This window comes from Pogona vitticeps, chromosome 12, assembly GCF_051106095.1.
Source record: "Pogona vitticeps strain Pit_001003342236 chromosome 12, PviZW2.1, whole genome shotgun sequence".
Lineage (NCBI taxonomy): Eukaryota > Metazoa > Chordata > Lepidosauria > Squamata > Agamidae > Pogona > Pogona vitticeps.
In genome coordinates, this window is record NC_135794.1 from 23,523,843 (window position 1) to 23,547,685 (window position 23,843).

General features: G+C 43.1%; 1 protein-coding gene across 5 annotated transcripts in view; it reads right to left on the reverse strand.

Annotated features, from left to right (window-relative positions):
• ADAMTSL3 (ADAMTS like 3) overlaps positions 1–23,843 on the reverse strand; it is a 152,857-nt gene that overhangs the window by 58,533 nt on the left and 70,481 nt on the right. For all 5 annotated transcript variants that reach the window (XR_013539021.1, XM_072982133.2, XM_072982132.2 and 2 more), the window contains 2 exons: positions 12,470–12,596; positions 4,800–4,874 (listed from right to left, as the gene is read on the reverse strand). Coding sequence is in view for 4 of the 5 variants with exons in the window: in XM_072982133.2 (XP_072838234.2) it covers positions 4,800–4,874; positions 12,470–12,596 (202 nt within the window). In the remaining variant the exon portion in view is untranslated. The remainder of the gene's footprint in view (positions 1–4,799; positions 4,875–12,469; positions 12,597–23,843) is intronic.

Sequence of the window (23,843 nt, forward strand, 5' to 3'; positions counted from 1 at the left end):
GTGGACGCTTTCACATAAGGAGGAATATCTAGCAAAAGCTGCAGCCTTTGCATTCACTAGGGTTCCTTCATCACGCCCACATCACCTAAAGCAGGAACGGCCTGCATGCGATTCTTGCCACTGCCACTTCCGTGGGCCCTGCTGGGCCTTGCAATCACACCATCAAAAATCAGCAGCAGCACCATGTTCAAAACTTACAAACCTGCTCCTCACCCCAGCCAAAACCTGGTTCCTGCCACCTACAGAGTTCTGCCCCTTTCCGCCTCTCCTTCCTGTGCCATGGAAAGCTGCTTCTTGGAAAGTTCCTTTTTATTATTATTAAAAAATTTATTCTCATTGAACATGACTGTGTTTGCAAAACAATCTTCCCTTAAGTTGTTGTGAGGCTGAAAACGGCATAAAACTTGGGGGACGGGGAAATGCTATCAAAATGCCTTCAAAATTCCCCGAAGCATTCTTTAAAGTCGCTTCCGAAGCCTCATGGGGAACTCAGTGGCTTCAGTCTCTGGTTGTGGAGCCAGAGGTTGGGGGTTCGATTCCCCCACTGTCTGCCTCCTGGACAGGGGATGGACTTGATGACCCCGTAGGGTCCCTTCCAGCTCTGCAATTTTAAGAGGATTGCCCTTTATGCTAAATAAATGATTCCACTAATAAAGAAACTTCAATCTCACTTGCCATTTTGCTTTTAAAATGTAACCATGTGTTCCCCTTAACTCCCTCAGAAGTAACTAGTTACAGGGAGGTAGGTTACTTGTAACTTATCACTGCCAAGCTCCTCGTCCAGCAACTGTGATAGAGACAAGGCGCCTGTAAGCTCTGGCATGTCAGATTCAGATCTCTCCATGGTAAAATGCCCCTTCCTGTAACTTAAACCATCATCCACCCGGATTGTGTCACTGTTGTTCATTGTGACTGCAGGCATTGGATTCCCACGGAACCTGTCGATCAGAGGACCAGAGGACCCATTATTCCTCTTGGGAGTTTACCCACAATCCCCATGGCTCACAACATCATGCATCATCCCATAGAACCGTTCAGGGACTCCTGGGGGCTATAAAAGATTTTAGGACCTCTGGACCTGTTTGCCTCGCACTTAGGGTCACTGGAGAGGCTCAAGCGCTTTTAAAAGAGACGTTCCCAGCATCTGAACAGGGCTGGTGATTCTAACAACTGAGAAACCCGGGAGAAAAGGTGCAGAGAGAGAAAGAGAGAGAGAGAGAGAGAGAGAGAGAGAGAGAGAGTTGCAAGGCACTGGAATAACATCACGAACGCCAGTGATTTAGGCCCTGCGGCCTCAAGCAGGTCTCCGACAGCTCAGCAAAGCCAGCCTGCATTTCGGCAAAGAAGCTTAAGCCCAGCCACTCAGTTTTTCCAAGAAATGGCATCACACGGGGAGGGACAGATTTTCTCCACAGGCTACCTGTAAGCTCAGCTCCCGTATATTCTCACCTGCTTTAAGCCGCTACCTGTCAAGAGCAGCCTCCCTGTGGGATGCGTACAAAGCGCCTCAGATGTGTAATATTTTTTTTATAGCTCCTTCTTCAAAGGGGAAGCGCATTGTTTTGCAAACCACTCGAACGCCATCTGGAAATGTCAGCAAAGCGTCTTTCCAGGAGTGTTCGGCAAGCGAATGGGCTGAAAAGTCTATTTAATTCTAAGAGCCGTTTTACCCCGAAGACTGGAAAGCAGAGCGTAAGGCTACCCAAATGGATCCGTGTGTGATTTTGCTGCTGCTGGAGAAAGCTCGTCTCAAAAGGACCTCAATTAATGTGAACTGGGGAAAAAACGAATCTTACAAACGTCATGAGTGAATAAGGTCGGCAGCCACAATTTGGTCCTACGGTATGGTGGAGCCAGTTGAAAGGAGAACCTTTACGAGGATGGCTGGCATAATCGTCCCTCTCTAAGCTTTCTCTCCTCTGAAATTAACTGCAACCCTAATAACCTTAGAACTGTAGAAGGGACCCTATAAATCATCTAGTCCAGCCGAAGACTAAACCACTGAGCTACCCAGCAGTTCTATAACCTATCATTCGTAACAGGCCCATTTGTATCCTAAATTATTTTGAGCAGGTTGTAATTGAAAAGTAATTAAAGCCATCACTTTGAGGAGAGTCCCTCTTGCTAGTCCCCGATTAGGGACTTGAAGAATACTCCTCAAAGTTCTTACACTCAGTGAGAAAAGCTGTCTCAAAAACTCAAGGCAGAGTTTTGAAAAAAACTGCTGCTTCCAGTGTGAAAACATCACACACACCCAGTGTGAAAATGAGACAAGTTGTTCACCAAAACCACCACCAGTCATGGGCTCCACAATAAGTGCAGAATGGTTCTGAACAAAATTACTGTCTTCTTCTTTGGCAAAGCAACATGTATGTGTGTGCAAAACAAGCACAGAAGGAGTGGCCGATAGACTAAAAGACACAAGCTACCCATCCAAGGCTTCTCTATATATTGTAAGGCAGCAGAGATTCTAGGTTTATACAATCGCAAAGCTCTGCAGAAGGGTCCGGATCCATTTGCACAAGTGGAAGTTTGTGCAAGAGCTGGGACACGTATATACCTCCTGCTCAAATCTGAAAATGGTGCTTTTCTACCATGTCACATAATTGCTACATTCAGTTCTTGGTGGACTGACAGGTAAATGCTCTCAACAGAAAGGCTACCTGCTGGATTCCATGCATTTTTCCCACTCCTGCATTGTGAGGAAATTCCTCTGACAGAGAATATACGCCTCAGTTTTAAAATACACCTTTTTAAATCTTCAAGAACTGTAAGCCACATGTTTTCTCCTTAATACCCGTAAATTATAAACCAGAAGGGGTGTGTATGGCTAAATGTTTAAAATGGAAGCATCTGTCTTTTTTTAAAAAAAGAAGAAGCCAAGAATTTAGCATCTTTCAGCTCCTTTCCAGCTATACTCTGTCATAAGTTCATGAACTTAGTTATCTAGCATTAGCCACTTGTAAAAATATTAGCTTCTGGTTATGTTGCTTCTACAGCAGGGGGATTATTTTCAGAGGACTCTGGCTTATTTTGGACTCTAAAGTCCTTAACGAAACAGCTTCTGGAAAGCCTGTAATGTATTCTAACACCCTTCCCCCCCCTCTCTTCTAACTCCCCCCCTCCCTGCAATCATTTCATGTGCCAAATCAAGAAAAAGTCACCATAACAATGACACCTTGCCTGGCTGTTTGTGAAAAAAGTATCTTTAGGACAAGAAGGTGTAAACTCTCTAGGTTTGTATGCAAACAGTTCAATCTTAACTATTAAAAAAGTACAAAATGTCAAAGGAATAATAAATTTTATCATATGCACCCAAAGTTTGGAAAGCTGCTCTTTAAAAAATAATTAGTAACATATTTCATTGTAAAACATTAAAATATTGAGAACTGTTGTACAGTAGAAGCCTCCTATTTTGGGGGGATCGTAGCTGCTGATTCACTTATCCACTGCCTGAAAATACTTAATAGCTCCCTCCCCCCCCCCAGAAATATGAATTTCTTGGGTGTAGTTAACAGAACTGGCCACTAGAGGGGAGCAGAGTCCATGCAATGTATAGCATTCGATAATTCCATTATTTTTTGTGTCCACCAGGAGGGGCTTTGAACGGATTCCCCAGTGGATACTACAGTCCAACTGAGCCTTCTTTGTTTAGAAATTTTTTTGTTCCTGCAGTGTAACTAAAATAGTTATCTTTAGTTACTTTTTTAAAAAAATTAATACATCAGCACTAGGCATAGGATAAACCAGCACCTAAATCATGTGATAATCCTCTTCCCTGCCCTCGTAATGATACAAGTAATTAATCATAGCTATACTGCAAAAGGAATGCAGCTATAGTTCTTAAACTGACAAATGCAATGTAGCATTTTTAATACCCCTGCAGAAAATAAATTAATTCCAAGCAATTATTGGATTTATATCTTGCCCTCCTCCAAAAACTAGGGAGTCAAAACTGCATTGTATTTATTTATTGGATTTTTGTGATTGGTTGGCCAGAATCCTGTTACTTACATATTTTGGCCTAAATTGAGTGAGAGAAATCCCAGCTGCATATTTGCAGCTCCTCAAGACATCCAGGCTTGCATTTTCTGTCGTGTGCTAAGTCAGGGCACTGGTAAGCGACAAAGAAGTGACATCTTGCCTAGCAGGAAGTTATCACTGCTGATTTATGCCACTGGATGAACTGCTGGAGCGCTCAGGGTTTGAGGTCTCTGGCTGCAGAGCCAGAGGTAGGGAGTTTGATTCCCCCACTGAGCCTCCTTGTCTCCACGTTCTGAAGGGTTCTTTCCAGCTCTACAGTTCACAGAATCACAGAACAGTAAAGTTGGAAGGGGCCTGTAAGGTCATCAAGTCCAACCCCCTGCAGAAATGCAAGTCAAAGAATGTTTATGATAATTATTTAAGCCAGCGAATGTTAGCAATAGGGTTCTGCTCATCGCTGGTTATTCTCTGTTCCCAAGCCCTGGAATGTGCAACTCTTACATGCATGCACACACTTGTATGAAATTTCATATACACATTTTTGGGGCACCCAGTTCCACATGCTGAGTCCCGCTTAACGTACTGCTTCGACATGCCGTATCCCAAAGGAAGAAGAAGCGGAGAAGAAGCTACTGTTTTCAGAGAGCGGGCATCTCTTGTTACAGTTCAGTTCATAAAAACGGAGCATATGTTTTGCATTAATAATCATACACAACAGAGCCAGTTCTTCAGGTATACCTAAGCTCAAAAAAGTTGAAATTATTCTGTGTTTTCGACGCACTCCCACGATTAATAACGCAAAAAGGTGCTCCTACCGAGGTGCGCTGGCCCTTTCACCGTAATTCGTGCGCTGCGACTCCCGTGCGGAACTGCAATCACAGCTTCCTCCCCTAGGAAAATTAAATGTACCAATTCAGAAATTATATTATACAAGGGAATCATCGTATTTCACAATTAAACCTTACCCCCCAAAAAAGAACACATACATATATATGGTTTTTAAGTGCATTACCCAAGGTCTGCTTTCTGAATTATACTGCTCTTATAAGGTACATATGGACTTATAAATCCTTCCAGCGATTGGATAATTATTTTCCATTAACTAGCACAGTACACATTACATATTCAATTTACATCTTGTTGTCCTGTTTAATTTTGTAATGGCTGAACAGGTTTAGAAGGCTGGGTGACGCAGAATTTCCGTGGGCAACGATGTAAGTATGGGATTCTGCCCACGGCTCATTTCCTCCTGGAGGTCACGGCTTTTAATAAGAGGTAAGATTTGCAGGAAACGAACCAGCTGCTTAACGCTAAACTCTAAACCGCTGCAGACTGGAGAAATGGAAATTAGGAATAAGACCCACAAATACTTGCAGGTTTGCTATAGATGCTAATTGTGTCCATTAAGAAGCAAGGCTTAGAAACCCAACCTGTTTAAATATGCCATCTTGGCCTCCAAGGCAGTTCACCGCCATAAAAACGGAATCTGTTATACAACACAAACAATGAAATAAGAGTATAAAGAATAAAAACAAAAAAACAGCCACCTGTGAAGCCAACACACCGTTAAAACCCTTTTAAAGCCCACCTAAAATTTTCCAAGAAAGTCAAATCTGTGTTGGGAAAGAATTTCAAGGTGAGGGTTATACTAACCTCTTATTACCGTCACCAACTCCGACATGATGACAGATCACCTTGCTCGGGGTCTCACCGAGAAGATGTTTCATGTGATTACAACTGGGCTGGGCCAAGAGTATAGGCTAGTTTGCATGTTAATGGCAATTAACCCCTGCCCAGAACCAAATCGGCAGTGAGTTTGGAGTCTTAAAAAATAAGCAGAATTTATCATTTCTTCTCTCTTTGTTAGCATCGAGGTGGCCGTCCTAACCTCGGCGCAATACCTTCGGTTCTTAGGGAAGCTCTGATCATAAGCAGCAGTTTGGCTGTTCCTCATGCAGGGATATTAATAAGCACAAATGGGACTCAGCATGAACTGCAATCTGCCACCACGATGGTAGATTTAAAAGGCCTCTAATCGTCAAGTGTGTGATCCATACACTTGCTGGAACAAAACCCTCCATATTCTTAGAAAACACGGTTGTTGGGGGACTGTTATTCCACACGATTCTATTAAATCAGTAAGACCTACCTCCATTTGGGATTGTGGAAGTATGTTTCTTTCCTTAGGGGAAGAAAGTAAGTGCACGCTGAACTTGTGTGACATTTTTAGAGGGAACCAGTTACAACTAACCCTTGCATTTTTAGAGTTTTATATATATTTCATTTGCATATGGTCAACCTCTCAGGAGGTAGTGGGTGATTCTGGGTGGCACACTGTCCGTTTTCTAAAACCTCCTCTTTCTCTTTCTTTACTAAAAAGAGGAGGATGCTGGCTACAGTCCACTGGTCATATCTGTATTCACATTTATTTATTTATTTATTTATTTATTTATTTATTTATTTATTTATTTATTTATTTATTTATTTATTTATTTATTTATTTATTTATTTATTTATTTATTTATTTATTTTAAAGCCTCCATTCATCAATACAAGAGATATGGGGAAACTTTTTAATTTTTCCTATAACTCTTAGAATTCTCATAACACGGGTCAATTCTGGAACTCCATTTATGGAGTCCTCCTGAGATCATGGGTTCTGTTGTCATACTGCTCTAACAGTTCATATGTTTTTCCCGATATTAAGCCTAAATCTAGTTGCCTATAGTTTGAGCCCATTATTATGTGTCCTACATTCTTGGACAATCAAGGACAGATCCTGCCCCTCCTCTGAATGACTGCCTTTCAGGTCTTTGAAAGGGGCTCTCCTATCTCCCCTCAAGTCTTAAGGCTAATCATACCCAATTCTTTCCGTCTTTCCTCCTAGGGCTTGCTTTCCTCCGCCTTTCCTCCTAGGGCTTGCTTTCCAGTCCCCTGATCCTCCTTGTTGCCCTCCTCTGAATTTCCACCCATCTGTTGGCATCCTTCTTAAATGGTGGTGTCCAGAAGAGGTCTAACCGGCACAGAATAGAGGAGGAACTAGAAAGGATGTAGAATGACCACAAGAAAATGATATATGTGCCTCTTTTGGCTTATTATCACCTTTCCCTGCTTGTACCCTCTAATCTGCCTTTGTAGGGAATACGGGGGGCGCTGGAGGAGCCGTTGAATACCAAATGTTCTTCAGCTCAGAATGAGGCACATCCGTGAAGGTCTCTCACGGGACAAAAATATGTCACGATTCATAAGCACTGATTCATATTTTCCCCCATGCCTACTGTAGTCCCAAAGAGTTAAACACGAGTGCATTCCAAAGGGGGCAGGGGGTTGGGCGGGTGGGGGAAGATAAAGGCAATAAGTTCTAAAAGCAGCAAGACAGATCTCAGGAAATAAAAGAGGACTTAAGGTCATTAGAGAGATAAAAATCCACCGTTGTCTGGTGCCACATCTTTCAACAGAACGAAATACCGCGGATTGTGCTGTACTCTTTTCCAAAGCCAAACCTTCAACGTTCAAGAAGAAAAGGCTCGAGGTGGGACCACAGAGTCGGGGAGGAATGACACCAGCATAGCTGGCTTAATTTATTCCAGCTGGGTTTCTCTGGTTTCAAACAGTGGGATGGTTTGAAGGGGACGGAGTACACACTGCCCTGCCGGGTTCCTAGGAAGGGTGCTGGAAAGAAGCTTGATGGATGGCCAGCAAGAAAGCAGCACCCGAGAGCCGGGATGGAGCAGAGGACAGCATGGGGCACAGGATGTCCACGTCCAAGTCCCCAAAGAGCTCTGAAACTCTAGCCGGCCACTCTTTCCCTGCTTTTCCTTCCTCACAGGGATGCTTTGGGACAGGGCAGAAAAGAGATCCATACACCCTTTGTGACATAAAAGGAACAAACCAATGGGTTTTCTTCTTTTTCCTCTTCCTCCCCTTCTTTATCATCATTGTTATTTTGAAACTAGAAGGCTTTATGGCCAGAAGGAAAGCGGCACTAGACTAGCGAACAAGAAACTCACCAAAAACGGCTCAAACACATTGGAAGGCTGGTGTCTTTGCAAAGAACCCCTAGATTGCAAAGCCCATAATATATCTGATGTGAAATCAGCCATCGCTCTATTTATTTATTTATTTATTTTATTTTATTTATTCAATTTATATGCCGCCCACACTACCCAGAGGTCTCTTGGGCGGCTTACAATAATTAAAATTCAATACAATAAAAGATAAAATAATTAAAATACAATTAAAATACAATTACAATTGCCATCAGACCCACAGCTAATATTATTTCAATTAAAAGCCTTCTGGTACAGGAAGGTTTTGACCTGGCGCCGAAATGTCATCAGTGTAGGCGCCAGACGAATCTCAGTCGGGAGGGCATTCCATAGTCTGGGGGCAGCTGCCGAAAAGGCCCTTTCTCTACAAGCCCTCCCTCTCACCTCCTTAAGGGATGGCTCTTTCAAAAGGGCCCCCTGGCTAGATCTTAACTGCCGGGTAGGTTCATATGGAAGATTTGGAAGATTTGAAGCAGATCTAAGGCTGGATTGCCTATCTAGTTTTGGACGCTGGAATAGCGCAGGGAGCACACGGAGGGAGGTGAATGAAGCCCCGTATTTCCTGGCAATCATTATGCTAAACTCTCCCCCTACACACTTCCCTTCTGACCTGTATGGATGCCTTAAAATGAAATCCATATTACCCTGGAAGCCTCTGCTGTGTTCTTGTCAGCATCGAGAACAAGGTTTTTTCCCCCCCTGATTATTATGTTCTCCCAGACCATAAAACAAGGGCAAAAGGCAAAAAGGGAGAATAGCAAAGTTCAGCCTTAAAAGCTTTCCAGGAGACCAAGCTGATACTGAGGCTGATGGGACTACCATGTCTGAAAGACCCGAGGCATCGCATTTTCCCAGGGGCACAGCAGGTTTTACAACTTATTACACTTCCTTCTTTTGAATATCATCCCTCCAAGGTTTGATCCGTTTCCCAGAAAGTGAGATTTATTTATTTTCTTGGCCTGATGTCTTACTGGCAGCTTCGGCTTTTTAAAAGGTGATTCGTCTGTTCAGCTGACAGTTTGCTTCTGAGGTTCAAAGCAGGGGTTCTCCTCCCGTTTAACCTCATGACTCCAGCAAAACCTTCACGATCCTGTACCTCTCCTGTTGGGACTGTCAAGTGGCGAAGGAACTTACACGTGTGCATGTTCGGGCATGCTGAGTTATAACAGCGACGCCGGTCAAAGAAGTGCGAAACTACTAAGAATGAAACAGGAGGAGAAGGGCAAAATACCCAAAATCAAAGACGGTGATATTTTTGAGGGTAACAGATTTATTTTGGTTTCAAATTTCACGGATTGCACCCCACTCTTCCACAATATCTGGGTAACAAGTTTCTATACTGCACACGTGGTAGTCTGGATGAGACAGGAACCAAGACTCCCTTCATTTGCATGCTCCTAATTACCAAGAGATTAGGTGTGGTGATTCCCAGTGTGGTGTGGTGGATGAAGTGACAGGCTAGGATGCTGGAGGAACAGGGTTCGAATCCCTGCTCAGCCATGGGAACTCATTGGAGGAGTTATGAACTGGTAGAACCACTCGATGACTATCTCACTTACCTTGAAAGCCCTTTCAGAATCACTATAAGCTGGTTCTAATTTGACAGCACAGAACACACAACACACAATTGCCTGGAACGCCTCGAATGTTCACCATGCCACTGTTACCTTGGGAGCGCCCATAGTCTAATACGCCATGATCTTTCCATTCCTACTACTATCTACATTGTATATTAACCTGCACCCCAAATGTTATGCTCTGTACCTCTGGAGATGTGGAGGGCAAGGCACGCTGGAATAAATTTGTCAGACTCACACGTGCCATTGTTTTTGTTGCAGCAGTTGCTGAAAAAGGCCACCTTTGACCAACAGAGCACGCTACCCAAGACCAAGTTATGTCCTTAATCTGTAATTAAATATCTCCCAATGGTTCATGTGGGTCCCTTCCCACTAACCCACTCAATCTCTTCCCCGATGGTCAAAACAGACAATTAGGTAGATTCACAACTTGAAAGGGAACGTTTTAATCCCCCAGAGACATCTTCCATGTTGTGGCCCAAATCAACGTGGTTTCTTCCTGACCGAAAGCAAGCTAATCTTCAACTCCTGGAGCTGTGAAATTATTAGAGGGACAAGCACACAGATATTCCTATTAAAGCCAGCTTTGTTTCCAGCAAGGAAGCTGCCCGGTTCATTGTTTTGACCCTGGGTGTTCTATCTGAGAATTGCATAAATTTTCCTTGGAAGAAGTACGGTTACACATGGAATGCGGTTTCTTGAGTGATGTGGTGAATTTGGAAGATGACCCACATAAATGTTTCCTTGCTGGAGTGACGGCTTCTGGGATTTGTAGTAGTTTTTTTTAAAAGTAACTTTAAACTCTATTTTGGTTTGGCTCTCTTTTAGCCATGCTTCTCACCTTGGCAAGATTCACTGAAGAGTTCAAAACGTTGTGTACAAAGCACGTGATGTAGTAGCACGAAGAGGTAGCGCATTTTATCATTCTTTTTGCCTGGGAGACTATTTTATTAAACAACTTCCATATGCTACAAGAGCAAGAGGGGGGGGAGGAACTGTTTGCTTTTTAAAACTAGGCATTGCAAAAAGTATGAGACCAAAAAAAAAGAGTTTAAAATACAACTTAGGGTGCAGCAATGCTTATATGCATTATGAAGTCACACCTATACATCCAAAGACTAAAATGAAAAATTTAAGTAAGATTCCATTACCGAAAGAAAGACAGAACTCACTGAAGTGGGATGATGAGAAAACCATGCAATGGTGGCTTGGATTCAAAGAACACAAAAGACCTACAGAGACTCACAACTGGGGTGTTTTGCATAGAGATTCAGGGTGGATCGGGCCCTCAATAAAGTAGCCTGTTTCTCAACTTGTTTGAAGTCCCCATGACTGGCAATGATTCAATGTCTCAATAAAATCGTGGCACGCTTACTCATGAACCACAAGCGGAACCACTGACGTCACCGCCTTTAGCAAGCTTCTCTCACAAATCCGACCCTGCCTCTCTTTGCATCCCCATCGAATTCCCAGCACTCTCTACCTTTAGATCAAGAGGTAGCTGTGCTCTTTCTAGTCTCTGAAAAGACTTCCTACCAACCCAGCAAAGCCTATATGGCTGCATCTATCCTTTGAGCTCCACAGGATGAATCAAAGATACTCAACCAGAAGAGATTGCACAAAATGCTAAAGATGGATCTATTTATTTTGGTACTGAACTCAGCTTCAAAGAATTCAAGTCTTCTAATAAGTTTCTTTCTTTCTTTCTTTCTTTTGCAACTAACTGGGAAACAGAAAAGTCAAAGGCAAAAAAACCCAACAGTACCTTTATAGATCACTAAAAACACCACTTTATCTGACTAGCACCATTGTGAAGATCCTAAGGTCCATGGCAGGGTGGAGTTTGCCGGGAAAGTTACTCCTAGATGTAAAGTCCAGAAGTTCATGACAAGATGGATTTCACCAGGCTTATGGACTTTAAGGTCTTCACATTGGTACTAGCATGATGAAGTGGTGCTTAATCCACAAAACCCCGTATATTGTGTGGTTTAGTGGTCTATAAAGGTATCACCTATTTTTCCATTTGTATTTATTGGTTTTGAAATAAAAGCCCCCCCCCTTTATTTCAATAGAAACACCAAAGTATATAGAGACTGGGAATAGATCAAAGTTGATCATCCGTCAAGTTCATGGCAAGTAAAGACTGGTCTCCAGGTATCGACAAAAACTGGCCATAAATGACCAAGTGCACCCTAAAACTTTTGCACAGAAATCTGGGAATGCTCTTGGTTTCAGCAGAGAAGGAATGGAGCATCAATAAGTCAACCAGGGAAACTTCTAATTACAGAAGTCCTGATAGTGGTGTTCAAGGCCTCCCAAACCCCAACCACACACAGAGTCAATATTTGAAAGAACGGCGAGGAAGGACTGAGAGGAAGTAAGCAAAGTAATTCCTTGGGATTAATTATTTCTTTTCTCTCTCTCTCAGTTTTGTTTTTTGCTGGAAAAGATGGCCTTTGAATTCTATCCAGCCCTTGTATTCTTTCTTTGATCCTTTGACTAGGATTCCTGTACTATAATGTCAACAGAAGTATCTGTAAACGTTTTCCATTATTCCAAAATGCCTCTGTGAAATGATCAAAAATGTTTATCTCCCACATATGAAAGCAGATGTACCTATCCTGATGGCTATTCCTGATACACTAAATTGAATTTCTTTCTCAAAGTAGGCACCTTGGATTCTTACATAGCGGTCCTATAAATCGATAGCATTTCATGACAGAATCATCTAGCACAAGTTCTGGTAGCTTGACAAGACCAAATTAAAAGGAAACTCCATCCTACGGCCCTGTTCACACATAAAGAGGGAGGGAGAAAGTCATGGGTTTAGAACACAGATTTTACTTGCAAGGAACTTACTTTTTTCTGCTGAAAGAAGCGTCTTGGTTTGCCCTCTCACCAGCCTGCATGTTGAACCATCTCCTGCGCAGACGCCACAGTTGTCTTCCTTGGCGTTACTCCCGAGTTGCCGATCACAACCTACTGCCTGCCAAGATCAACGCCACATTCAGATGGAGGGCAATGCGATCATAAACCAATCAAGACTCTTTCAAATATTTTACCTTTGGGTTCCTTATCGCAAAAAGGGCAATCTTGATTCTCTGAATGCAAGCAGAAAGGATAGCTACTGTAACACTTAATTATACTTTAGGATCTTGCACAAAAATTGAGGGGTGCCTCCCTGGCTTGAACCATGGAGTCATCACTCTTTAGAGCACTGGTGGTACCGAGTAGAAATGAAACTAGATTCTAGAATTAGCAATTGAGAGGTCAAGAGAAAACACAAGCTTCAATCTGGCGCTCTAAGAAGAGATATTCACACCTCACCTAGAAGTATTAATGGCACACACAGAATAACAAGGTAACTCTCCCTTACTGCCCTTTTACCTTTTCATGTAGCAGATGGCCCATCATGGGAATGCTTGTAGGAGGAAGCTAGTCATAATGGCTGTAACATTTCACAGCATTGAAGGCCCAGGAAGAAGACACATCAACATACCAATAGATAAGGAGAAATGGATACCCTTACCCCCAGATTTTCAGGTGCATCTTGGGCACAGGTCAAGGAAATATGGGGGCACAATATGGATAGTTCCGTATAACCAATAGATTAACATAGTTGGCATCAATTACCGAACTTTGGACTGGAACCAAAGTCAGGGTACAATTGACCAATAGAATTGTAGCCTTTTATTGTTCTTTGTCTATATCATTATAAAATGTATGTACTCTATATGATCGGGGTCTTCTCTGCTATTAAGGGAAGTCCCAGCTGACCTTTTCTGTTACTTTGCTATTCAAAATAAAATCAAACCTTGGGTTCAGCTGATGCATTCTCATCTGACTCCTTGCCAGGAAACCGTAAACCCAAAATTGGCCGCTAACACTATGGTGAAATCAATGGTGACATCACCATTCTAAGAAATATGGGGTTTTGTCATAAGGTTGATGCTATTTCCATCCAAACCATTCATGTCATTCAGATTCAAATCAGATATTCAGGGTAAGGTGGCTGAAGAGCTCAGGGGTTTAGGTCTCTGTCTGCAGAGCTGGAAGTCGGGAGTTCGATTCCCCCCACTGGGCCTCGAAGTCAGAGGTTGGACTTGATGATCCATAGGGTCCCTTCCAGCTCTGCCACTCTAGAATGATGATGATTGCAAACCTTGACTTTAAGATTGCTACAAGGTGTGCGTGGTGGAATGTGCTGCTCTGCCTGAGGCACCAAAGTATCAAACAAAAATTTCAGAGTGCCTTGCTTCGGAGTGACTTGTTGAAGACGAATTTTGTTTTTAAAAGGCAAATTGCAAGAAACAAACCAACAAGCCCACTGCATTTCAACCAAGAAGGGATCCTTCTGTTCCCACTTAAGCCAATGGGATTGTTGCCATCCTTTTCAGCCATAGCGAGATGGGCAAAGGGGAGGGGGGGACGTAACTGAAGCTTAAACACTCTGCCGTGACGGACTGCGGGTTACCACAAACAATGCAGCTACCAAGTGTGTGGCATAAAGCACGATGATTAAGGGAACAAGGCCCCATTGCCTCTCCATTCCATGGCATCTGAGAAGGGGCTTTCATGCACGCGTGAAAGTTATTAACCAAGCAGGCAAATATTCGCAACACAGGGAGAAGCCACAAACCGTCCCAAGCCGGAATTTTTTGCAAGAAATTAACTTTGTCTCCTGATGTTGCAGTAAAGAATTCACCTCTTTGGAATGGGTGGGAGGAATTAGTCTTATGTTACAAAGAAGGTAAGCACGCAGGCTTCAATGACAGATTCTAACAAGAGAGTGAAGACGGATGTGGATTAACATCTCCATGGAGTGACCTTCGCTGCAAGGAGGAAGTGTGATCTCCTTGAAGAGATTAGTGCCATGTTTACCTCCGAGGGGCTGGCCCTACCATTAGGTAGAATGAGGCACTGGCCCCAGTCAACAGATGCTGGTGCCAGGGAGGTGGTGGCAGTGACTGTTTTTCTCAAGATGTTTCTCCTGAAAGCCCCCCCTCTTTGCCTTTGGATACAGAGGTGTACACAATCCGCACACCCCCACAAACCACCCTGCTTTTCTCAGGTGTGTGTATGGGATTCATGCAATTGTAACCAATATGGGGCATGAAATTCTTGTTACTCTCTTCTTTTGTTGAGACTATCACAAAATAGCCTTGCCCCTTTGGCAGGGTGTTTCTGCATTGTTTTGTAAAAGTACAACACAAGCGACATTTTAGTTCACTTAAATCAGGGTCACTACCTCAGCACAGACAATACCAATGTCATTAAACACTGTGAGCCCTGCTCTGCCACAAAAAAGCTACTGGCAGGATCTGAAGATGAGATGAGGTTCATGGGAGGGTAACTTTGATTTGACTGAGTGCTCCATAGACTTGTGGAAGAAAGGAACTCTGAGTCACTCCAAAATCTAAATAATCCCAGATTCCATTTTGTTTGTTCCCAGTTTATTGGCCTCTGCTTTCTAAACCCCTGAATTTTGCAAATATGTTCTTCTATAATATTACTAGAATACCTGCTGGACCTATAACGTTCAGCAGGTTCAGCCCTTTTATGAATGGTTGGTGTTAGCAAATGATTTTTTTAAATTATCTTTTTCCAATTGTCATCTTCCTGCATGGTTTGTGTGTGTGAGAGAGTGTGTGTGTGAGAGAGAGAGGGGGGGGAGAGAGAGAGAGAGGAGGGACAGGATTTTGTTTAGAAGCTGAAACAAGATTCTTTGTAGGATTGTTTTACTTCTCTTTGTAGGGCTTCTCACTGTTTCTAAGAGTGTTTTCCAGGAGTCTGGAAAGCCTGCTGCCAAAATGATAAACATCTGTAAAAAGGGTCTTCAAAAAAGCACTTTCCTACAGTCCTGCAAAGTGAGGAATCTCGGTGCCTCTCCCATTAGGAGAAAATAGCGCTGTTCTTTCCCATGCTATCAAGATGATTTTTCTCCAAATTGGCTAGAAATGTGTCAGGAGAAGGAAGGGGGTGGGGAAATGCAGCGTTTCTTCTGGATTCTGTTGGCAAAGAGAGGGCTGCAAGAAGACAGTTGAACACAAGAAAAGACAAGGCTGTTCTAGCAAGAGTTCCTGATGTAAATGATCGATCCCTTCTTGGCCGGGTGGAGAAGACAGGTGAAGGCTTTAGGGGAGGCCACGCATAATGACCAAGTTCATGATCATCTAATTTGTTCAATGACTTCAAGTAGTATATTTGGGCACCGGACTGTGGGTGTTGTAGTCCAAAAAAGTAAAATGTTCCAAGCATTCTGGACACAGCCATGACCTGGCTCCTTCATTCTAGCAAACCCCTGAACAACAGGACAATGTACTATACAGAACTGTACAAATCCATTTTTTCAGGCAAGCTTTTAGCAATCGTGAGGGAGTCCCTGAATGCTTTTGTTAAGATAATTTTTAATATTTACTTTCTTTTAATTATTTAATTGTATTTTAATTAGTGTGCAGTTTAATTTTTTTCTGAATGTTCAACTATGTTTTTACTTCTATTCTTCTAATATTATGAACTGCCCTTTAGGAGAACAAAGGTGGCCTTTAAATAAAACAAATAAATAAATACAGTGAAAGAATTGTGAGACTAGCAACCTCGTATTCTGGAATTAGGAATCCCTAGACACTGAAAGAGCTGTTCTAGCATCAGAGGCAAGATTCTCATCTTTGGACAGTGTCTACAACATTAACAAACCACACAACATCCCTCTTGACTCACATGCTTTTATTTCCTTCTGTTCTTTGTGCTGCAAATTTTGGAAAAATGAAAATGCACGTGATTTGCACCGAGTGTTTAGAAACAAGTGCCACCAAACCACCCTGGACACACCCGTTCGCTGCTGATTTTGGGAATTGACATCGTTAAGCGAGGCAGTAATCAGAAAACTTTGAAAAGAAGGGCAGAGGAGAGAAAGAGACAATGGATAGATGAAGGAAGAAGAAGAATGATGAAAAACGGGTGATCTACCACGTGACATCAAATAAAAACTTTTGCTTATGGCGTGCCATTCTCCTTTGTCCCTTACACTGATTTCTGTTCACTTCTGCCTCCTTCATTGCTTGGTGTCTTATGAGAAATCTTATCATTTAGGTGAGTAATATTGGGATTTTGTACCTCAGGCTCCATAAATATCTTCTCAGGAGGGGGAAGGACAGCAAAACTATGCAGCACAACCGGCGTGCATAAAAAGCCTAGAGATATATCTAACCTGTTGCGTATGCTGCTAAGATTGAAGCCAATATTATCAAAGCACTTTCATTTATTTGAGGCAGCCGTAAATCTCATGAAAGCCCACGGGATCAACAACAGGAGTCATCCACTTTGAAAACTAGCTTTGCTGCCTTCCTTTGCTCTCTAAAATGGAGGAGCAGCCTTGGTAACGTCTTGTTATAATTATTTTGCTTCATTCCCCCCCCCCCAATGACTCCCAAGATGGGCAGAAGACTGCAGAAGAACCTAGAAAGATCAGGGACAGAGCACAAATCATGTTCTGGTCCTATGAGAAAAATCTCTCTCTTTTGTAAAGTACTTCAATGAATGTGGGAGAATTTTCGGGATTCGAAAGCACAAATAAATGGTTTTGACTGCAAGAGGGAAATTCGTGACTCAATGTACACATCTAAGTTTCATAACAGCAGAAGCTTCTCCCGCTTCCAGAATTATTTCGTTCATTTACAGCCCATCCTATATCACAGGATCTCAGGGCAACGTACAGACCTGGGTTATGCCTGTAGCTTGCTTTGTTTACATACGGGTGGCCAGGATTCAAGCCCCAGATTCCTTTGACGTGTGGGTGGCTGGGAACACTCTCATTAGCACATCGACATCTAGTGCAGCGACTGTCCCAAGCCCCCAGTTTGCTGATGTACACACACAGATGCAAAATTAGAATTGACTTTTTTAATGGATACAGAATTATCATGCATCCTCGTAGATCACATTGGGACTCTTCTCGGTCCATTGTCCACATACTCAAAGGAAGGACCGTCTTCCATAAAAGAGAACACTTGGCCACTTTACTGATGCCTGTAGATCTTTCTGCACACACCAATGCATCCGTTTTCTCTCTCTCTCTCTCTGAGCAGAGCAGTACCAACACCGTCACTCAAAACCCTTTCCACTAGCAGGTGTTTAGTCACGTGATATTTATCTTCCCTATTAAAACCCTGGGAAAGTGTTAATTTAAATAACACCATAATAAAATGCTAATGTCGATGTAGTTAAGAGACCAAAACTCTTCCCTCTCTCTCTTTTTTTTTTACTTTCCAGATGTTTAATCAATGCATATGTCGTGCATATTTTATTTGAGAGACCCTTTGGCCAGTTACCAAAAATCTGTGTATTAATATTAAATTTCCATTACATATATAAGGTCACAAATGTACTAATACTCTCTTTTTTAAAAAAAATATGTTTATTGTTTTGTGGGAGTTGACTATGATCAGACCATTACAACATTTTTATCACTTCTTATGGTTACACTGTTACGGTCTTTTTAAATAGCTTGATACAGTCCCAAATCTTCCATTATCCCTTTTCTACACTGTCACTTGTTTCAATTCGGCAAGCCTATGCGTGGTAGTGTTTTTTTTTTTTTTGCAAAAATATAAAATAATTTTCTTTTTTTTAAAAAAAATCACCTACTTATAATTATTTTTTTTAACATGGCCTAAAAGCCTGCAGATGTTTTCCCAATCTGCCTGTAATATTTATAGTTGATCCCTTTGCTCTGTAAACAGCCAACAATATGGCGTAGATTAACTTGAACAAATGGCTTAATCGTTAAAATCTTTAGTCCTTTATGGCTGGCTGACACGGCGTGTGGAGTCGAGTGAGGCAATTGGGCGGATAAGCTATCAGACTACGCCTTTCAGCTCAAAACTGAGGGTTCTTAATAAATAAGTGCACACGTCCCTACGTTTCTTTTTGTTGTTACCCATCCCTCTAAAGCAGTAGTTTCCAGCCTTGGGTCCCCCAGATGTTCTTGGACTAAAACTCCCAGAAACCTTCACTGTTCGCTGTGCTGGCCAGGATTTCTGGGAGTTGTAGTCCAAGAACATCTGGGGATGTTCCCAAGGTTGGGAACCACTGCTGTAAAACATGGCTCCTAGTTCAAACATTCAACCTTGTCTGCAATAAATTAAGCCCCCAAATCTGGCATTGGGTAGCGCCTGTTCACCCATCACTACCCTCCCATCCACTAAGGATGATGAATACGGACCAAGTCTTGTTAACCCCAAGCGCCGGTGAAAAAGTGGCAACTAGAGATGGGCACGAACTTCAGGATGGTGGTTCATGCGAATTCGGCCAACCGCCGCACAGCTGTTCTCCCATCCCCTCCAGCAGGCATTCACTCAGAAGTCATTGTTATTGTTAGTGCAGAAACAGATGTTACCGATAACTCAGAACTGTATGTGAATGTCAAAGCAAATCAGCTTTTGCAGATGATCTAGCTCCGTTGGGTCACTAAGAACCTAAGCACAGTGGCTCGCCTGAAACGCATCTCTTACATGTTTTCACCTCTAATTATGCATTATCAGCAAGGCATGTTTTCACCCTTAAACCAGGCAATACCTCAACGATCTCACAGCTGACACCAAGGCCAATTCCTGTACTGGGAAGACACAAGATGTAAGCACTAGAGGTGTGCAGATTTGTGTTTTTTAGACCCCAACTCTCAGAATTCCCCCGATCATCACAGCTGCCTGCAGAATACGGTCATCTCCAAAACCAGACATCTGCATTGCTTTTAATAAGCCCATAATTCATATACAGTCAGAACTTTCCACCTGCCTGGCATCCAAACAGAAATGAGCTAGCAATCCTTGCAGTTATGCATTTGAAGTGGGGGTGGGGTGGGGGAGGAGTGGTGGTCCTACTTCCAAAAGACTAGTCAAGTGTCTCATTAAGAAGCCCCTCATGGGCTTCTAAGGAAAAATTGGAGTTCTCTAGAACTGCTGTGGTCAAACATTTGACAAAGAAGATGCTGTTTTCCTTCCGGTCTACGCAGAAATATATCCATCGCTGCTTCCCCCACCAGGAGACATTGTTTTTATATTGAAAAGACATCAGAACATAATTTTCACCCATTCCTGCTCTTTGAAGGAGGGTCACAACAGACAAGAAACCTCAAGGATGTCGTTGTGACTTTCCACCCTGAAAAAGGGGCTGGATCCAGGAGGCAGAAGAGCCGAGGGGGCGACAGGAAGGCAAACGGGGCTGCCTGACTCCCCAATATGTTAGAGCGGGTCATGGAACTTCATAAATATTTCACAAAATGTAAATCCAGGAATCACCCAAAAAAAGAGTTTCCACAGCTGTTTCTATAGTTCCCCTCCCCCCCCCCTCTCATTTGGATTCGGCTGAAGAATTAGATTTAAATGAAAACCATGAGCACAGGATGTTTCATTTTCGATCTGTGAAGGTTAATGCAGAACCCGCCACATGCAAGAATGTTCATTTCTTGAGCAGATGGCGGGATTTAAATATCATGCGAGAGAAAAGCGTGTGAGGAGGTGTGGGGGGGGGGAGGGAAGAGAAGGCTTAAGAAGGACAAGGGACCAGACAGCAAACGAGAGCTGAAAAGGCCTTGGGAGGCATCAGGCAAGGGAGAAAACCCATATCCACCCCGTGCACAGAACCTGTGAGCGAGTGAGTAATTCGAAAGGCCACCGTTGGCGTTAATCTCATTCCACCCATCCCTGCAGAACCTCAGCTATTGTCCTCATGGCAGGGCAGTCCATAGTAACACCTTGCATTGCTGCATCCGCTAACATGCAAATGTTAGACCACCTTCTTCCTTTGCCTGCTTCAATAAAACAGGTCTCCCTCAAAACGACAGCCCCAGTCACTCAGGAATATAGGTCTAGAAGGCAAGAGGGTCTGTTTTCTACAACTGTCTGGAAGCGTTTTGGTTCCTTAGGGCAGTGGTCCCCAACCTTGGGCCTCCAGATGTTCTTGGACTACAACTCCCAGAAGCCTTCACCACCACCTCTGCTGGCCAGGATTTCTGGGAGTTGAAGTCCAAGAACTTCTGGAGGTCCCAAGGTTGGGGAACCTTAGGGTTTTCATGGCACCCAAAAAGCTGGAAAACTAAGCTGCAGGACACGACCCAGAACATCCGTCAGCTGCCCTAGGACTGCAGACCTCTTATAAGTTTGCAGTGAGCTCTCTTGAAGAGCATTTAAGCAAACGATGGGACACCAGTCGTCCAGAAAGAGAAGCTATAGGAGGGTCTTCTCTGTGTCTTTTATCTTTCGGTCAAATCTGTGAGAAACCGCTTCTTGGCATATGTGCCGCAGATAACAGGGAACTTGAAACACAGCTCTGGGGATTTCTTTCAGTGTCAATAGAGGCATGAGAATGAAATTTACCATGGGAAATGTATGCTATACTGCACAGTTTCCCATGCATGCTTGCTTGCTTTGTTGTAAATCTATCTATTGAAGTCTGATCCTTCATCACAGAGTTGTTCATGCTTCACTCACCCAGCTTTTGAGGAGATGTAAGCAATACCGTTATTTTAACAAGCAACCGAGGTGGGAGGGGGAGAGAGAGAAGGCTAATTTTGTCATCTTCCTCATGTGTAAGCTCTACGTATCAGGAGGTGAGAGGGAAAAGGGCCATGCTTGATGCAAACACACACACACAGTCCTTTCTGTCAACTCTCTACACATGCAAGTTGACTAATGTCTTGTATTTCTGGAAACTCTAAAGATAAGGACCTTTTAAACACTGGCCGAATAACTCCAAATTTCACAGTGTGGACAAGCCCATCTGTGACAGTGTTTTGTTTTTTTAGCTTCAATAAATTAAGATTCTAAAATCTTGAAAAAAAACAGTTTTTATGGCCAGAAGTAGAGATGGCTATGAACCTCCAAGTTCGGTGGTTTGTGCTGGTTCGTTTTTCAGCTGAACAAGCGTTTGGCAGTTCCCTGCCCTTCCTTCTCCTCCTCGAGGTGCCCCATTCAGGGGCAGTGCTCAGAGGAGGTGGGACTGGGGGAACAGCCTCTGAGTGGGCAGCTGCTAGTGGAGGCAGGGTGGGGAAGTGCAAAAAAACCCCATTCGGCCGAAAAACAAACCGGCATAAAGTGCCAAACGCCAGTTCGTAACATCTCTAGACAGAAGGTCTGCTCTTCATAAAGTCACTTTGTACTGAGAATGATTTAAAAAAGAGAAGGATACTGATCCTACAAAAATTCGGGAGGAGCAGAGTTGAACTGATAGAATTGCCTACCCTTTTTGCCTGCTGTTCACCACTTTGAGACTCAGTGGGCGATTTGATTTTTAAAACAAATACATGGCATAATTCCACTTTGAAAGATTTGTTTCTTTATTGCATGAAGGCAGAGCACTCTGAAGTAAGTAGTTCATCCATAGTTTAGTTACAAATAACTATTATTCTTAATTTTTTCCCCCGTAATAAAGTTTGTAACCACAGAGAACCTCACTCTCTTTTTTTTTGGCACAACTGCAAAAGTAATTGTGCTTATACTTTTATACCTTCAACTACGCGGCTCATTGTAATTAAAACTCTACCAGGAAAAAAACATACATCCAGCCCTTGCAGATGATCCACCGAAAATATTATTAAACTATGAAGAAACCTTAGGGTGGTCGTGATGGTGGCGCCATCCAAACGCAAATAATGCATGGCTTTCCAAACACAAATTTAAAAAGTTTGAAAGGTTTTGTTCTTAATATATCCAGGGAGCAACACCGGGGAGAATGCGTTCCTCCTTCTGAAAGGCCACTTCCATCACATAAAACAGAGCGGTTCAGAAAAACTACATTCTCATTAAATAATGTACTGAAGCATGGAGAGGCAAACTGGGAGATTACAGACCACCCACAAGAGGACGGCGTGAATGTGCATTTTCGGAGCGCCGTTCTGGATCCGAAAAGCATACTGGACACAAAACACCCATTGAGAAAAAGGTTCTGTGCTGTGATATGGCTTATTTTTCTTATTTCTCTCTCTCTCTCTCTCTCCCTTTTCCCTTTACACTCAACACAAATACAGAACGAATGGGACGGAGCCACATTATCACCTGCTTTCCTGATTGCGCATATAATGTTCGCCTTTCACACCCTTCCCGCGGCCCGCATGAACCGCAGGCCCAGCACCTGAGGTTTCCCCAAGCCTGTGCAATCCAAAGCCAGCTCCACTCAAGCAACAGGCCACACAAGGAGTTTTTAGACGAAACCAATATCATTGATGCACGCTGCTTCCGCCTGCCATGAAAACCAGCCAAGAGCAGGGCGGCCCATTCTCAAAAAAAGAGAGAGAAAGTTTAAAAATAAGAACCACCATAGGCTGCGTACTTAAATTCTGCATAACATAGTCTTTTCCGGGGGGGGGGGAGGGATAGAAAAGAAAAACCAGATTCTACTCCCTAATGCAATGTTGGGTTTATGGATTTATTTTCATTTGAAATGTTTATTTACAGACTAGGACTCCAGAAGACGCCTTCCAGGATTAAAGGATGCTGTAGTGTGAACTGGGGGTTTCTTTGGCTATCCGTGGCCACACTCTTTCCTCCTTCTACGCCCCAGAGAACTGTCACCAAGAAGTCAAAAGATATCCAAGTAGATGACTATGAACAGCTCAGGGGGTTGAGGTCTCTGGCTGTGGAGCCAGAACATTAAAGAGTTCGATTCCCCCCTTGAGCCTCTTTGACAGAGGCTGGACTCGATGATCTACAGGGTTCCTTCCAGCTCTGCCGTTCCAAGATTTTTATTATATTAAAATATTGGAAAGTGTGTCATCAAGAATCCCTGCAGTGCTGGAGGTTTTCAGGGCAAGCCTCTATGAGCTCAGCTGAAGACGGGTGGACTTCATCTGTATCCGGCCCACGTCAGTTTCGCAATATACAACCCTATGTCTTGTTCCACTGACTTCCACACCGGTCTGCGTTCGCAAAACAAAAAGCCACACAAACCTTTGTGGTTTTTTTAATATATTACTCTCCCAAACACTGGTTTTTGCACAGCTCAAAAAAAAAATGGCTAAATTCATCATCCAATGCATTTTGGGCACATTTCTAGGCCCAAACGTTGCTTTTGCGTTTGACTCTTTGTCAAAGAATCTGTTTGCGTGTTATTCACGGGGTTCCCACTGAATAAAGTCAGCCTGAGATGAGGATGTTGCTGCTGCTACTGTGGTTCAAGGAAGAGGCTAAGAATCCTTGCTCTATAGATCTGTAAATGAGATGCTGGCCATCCCTATGTC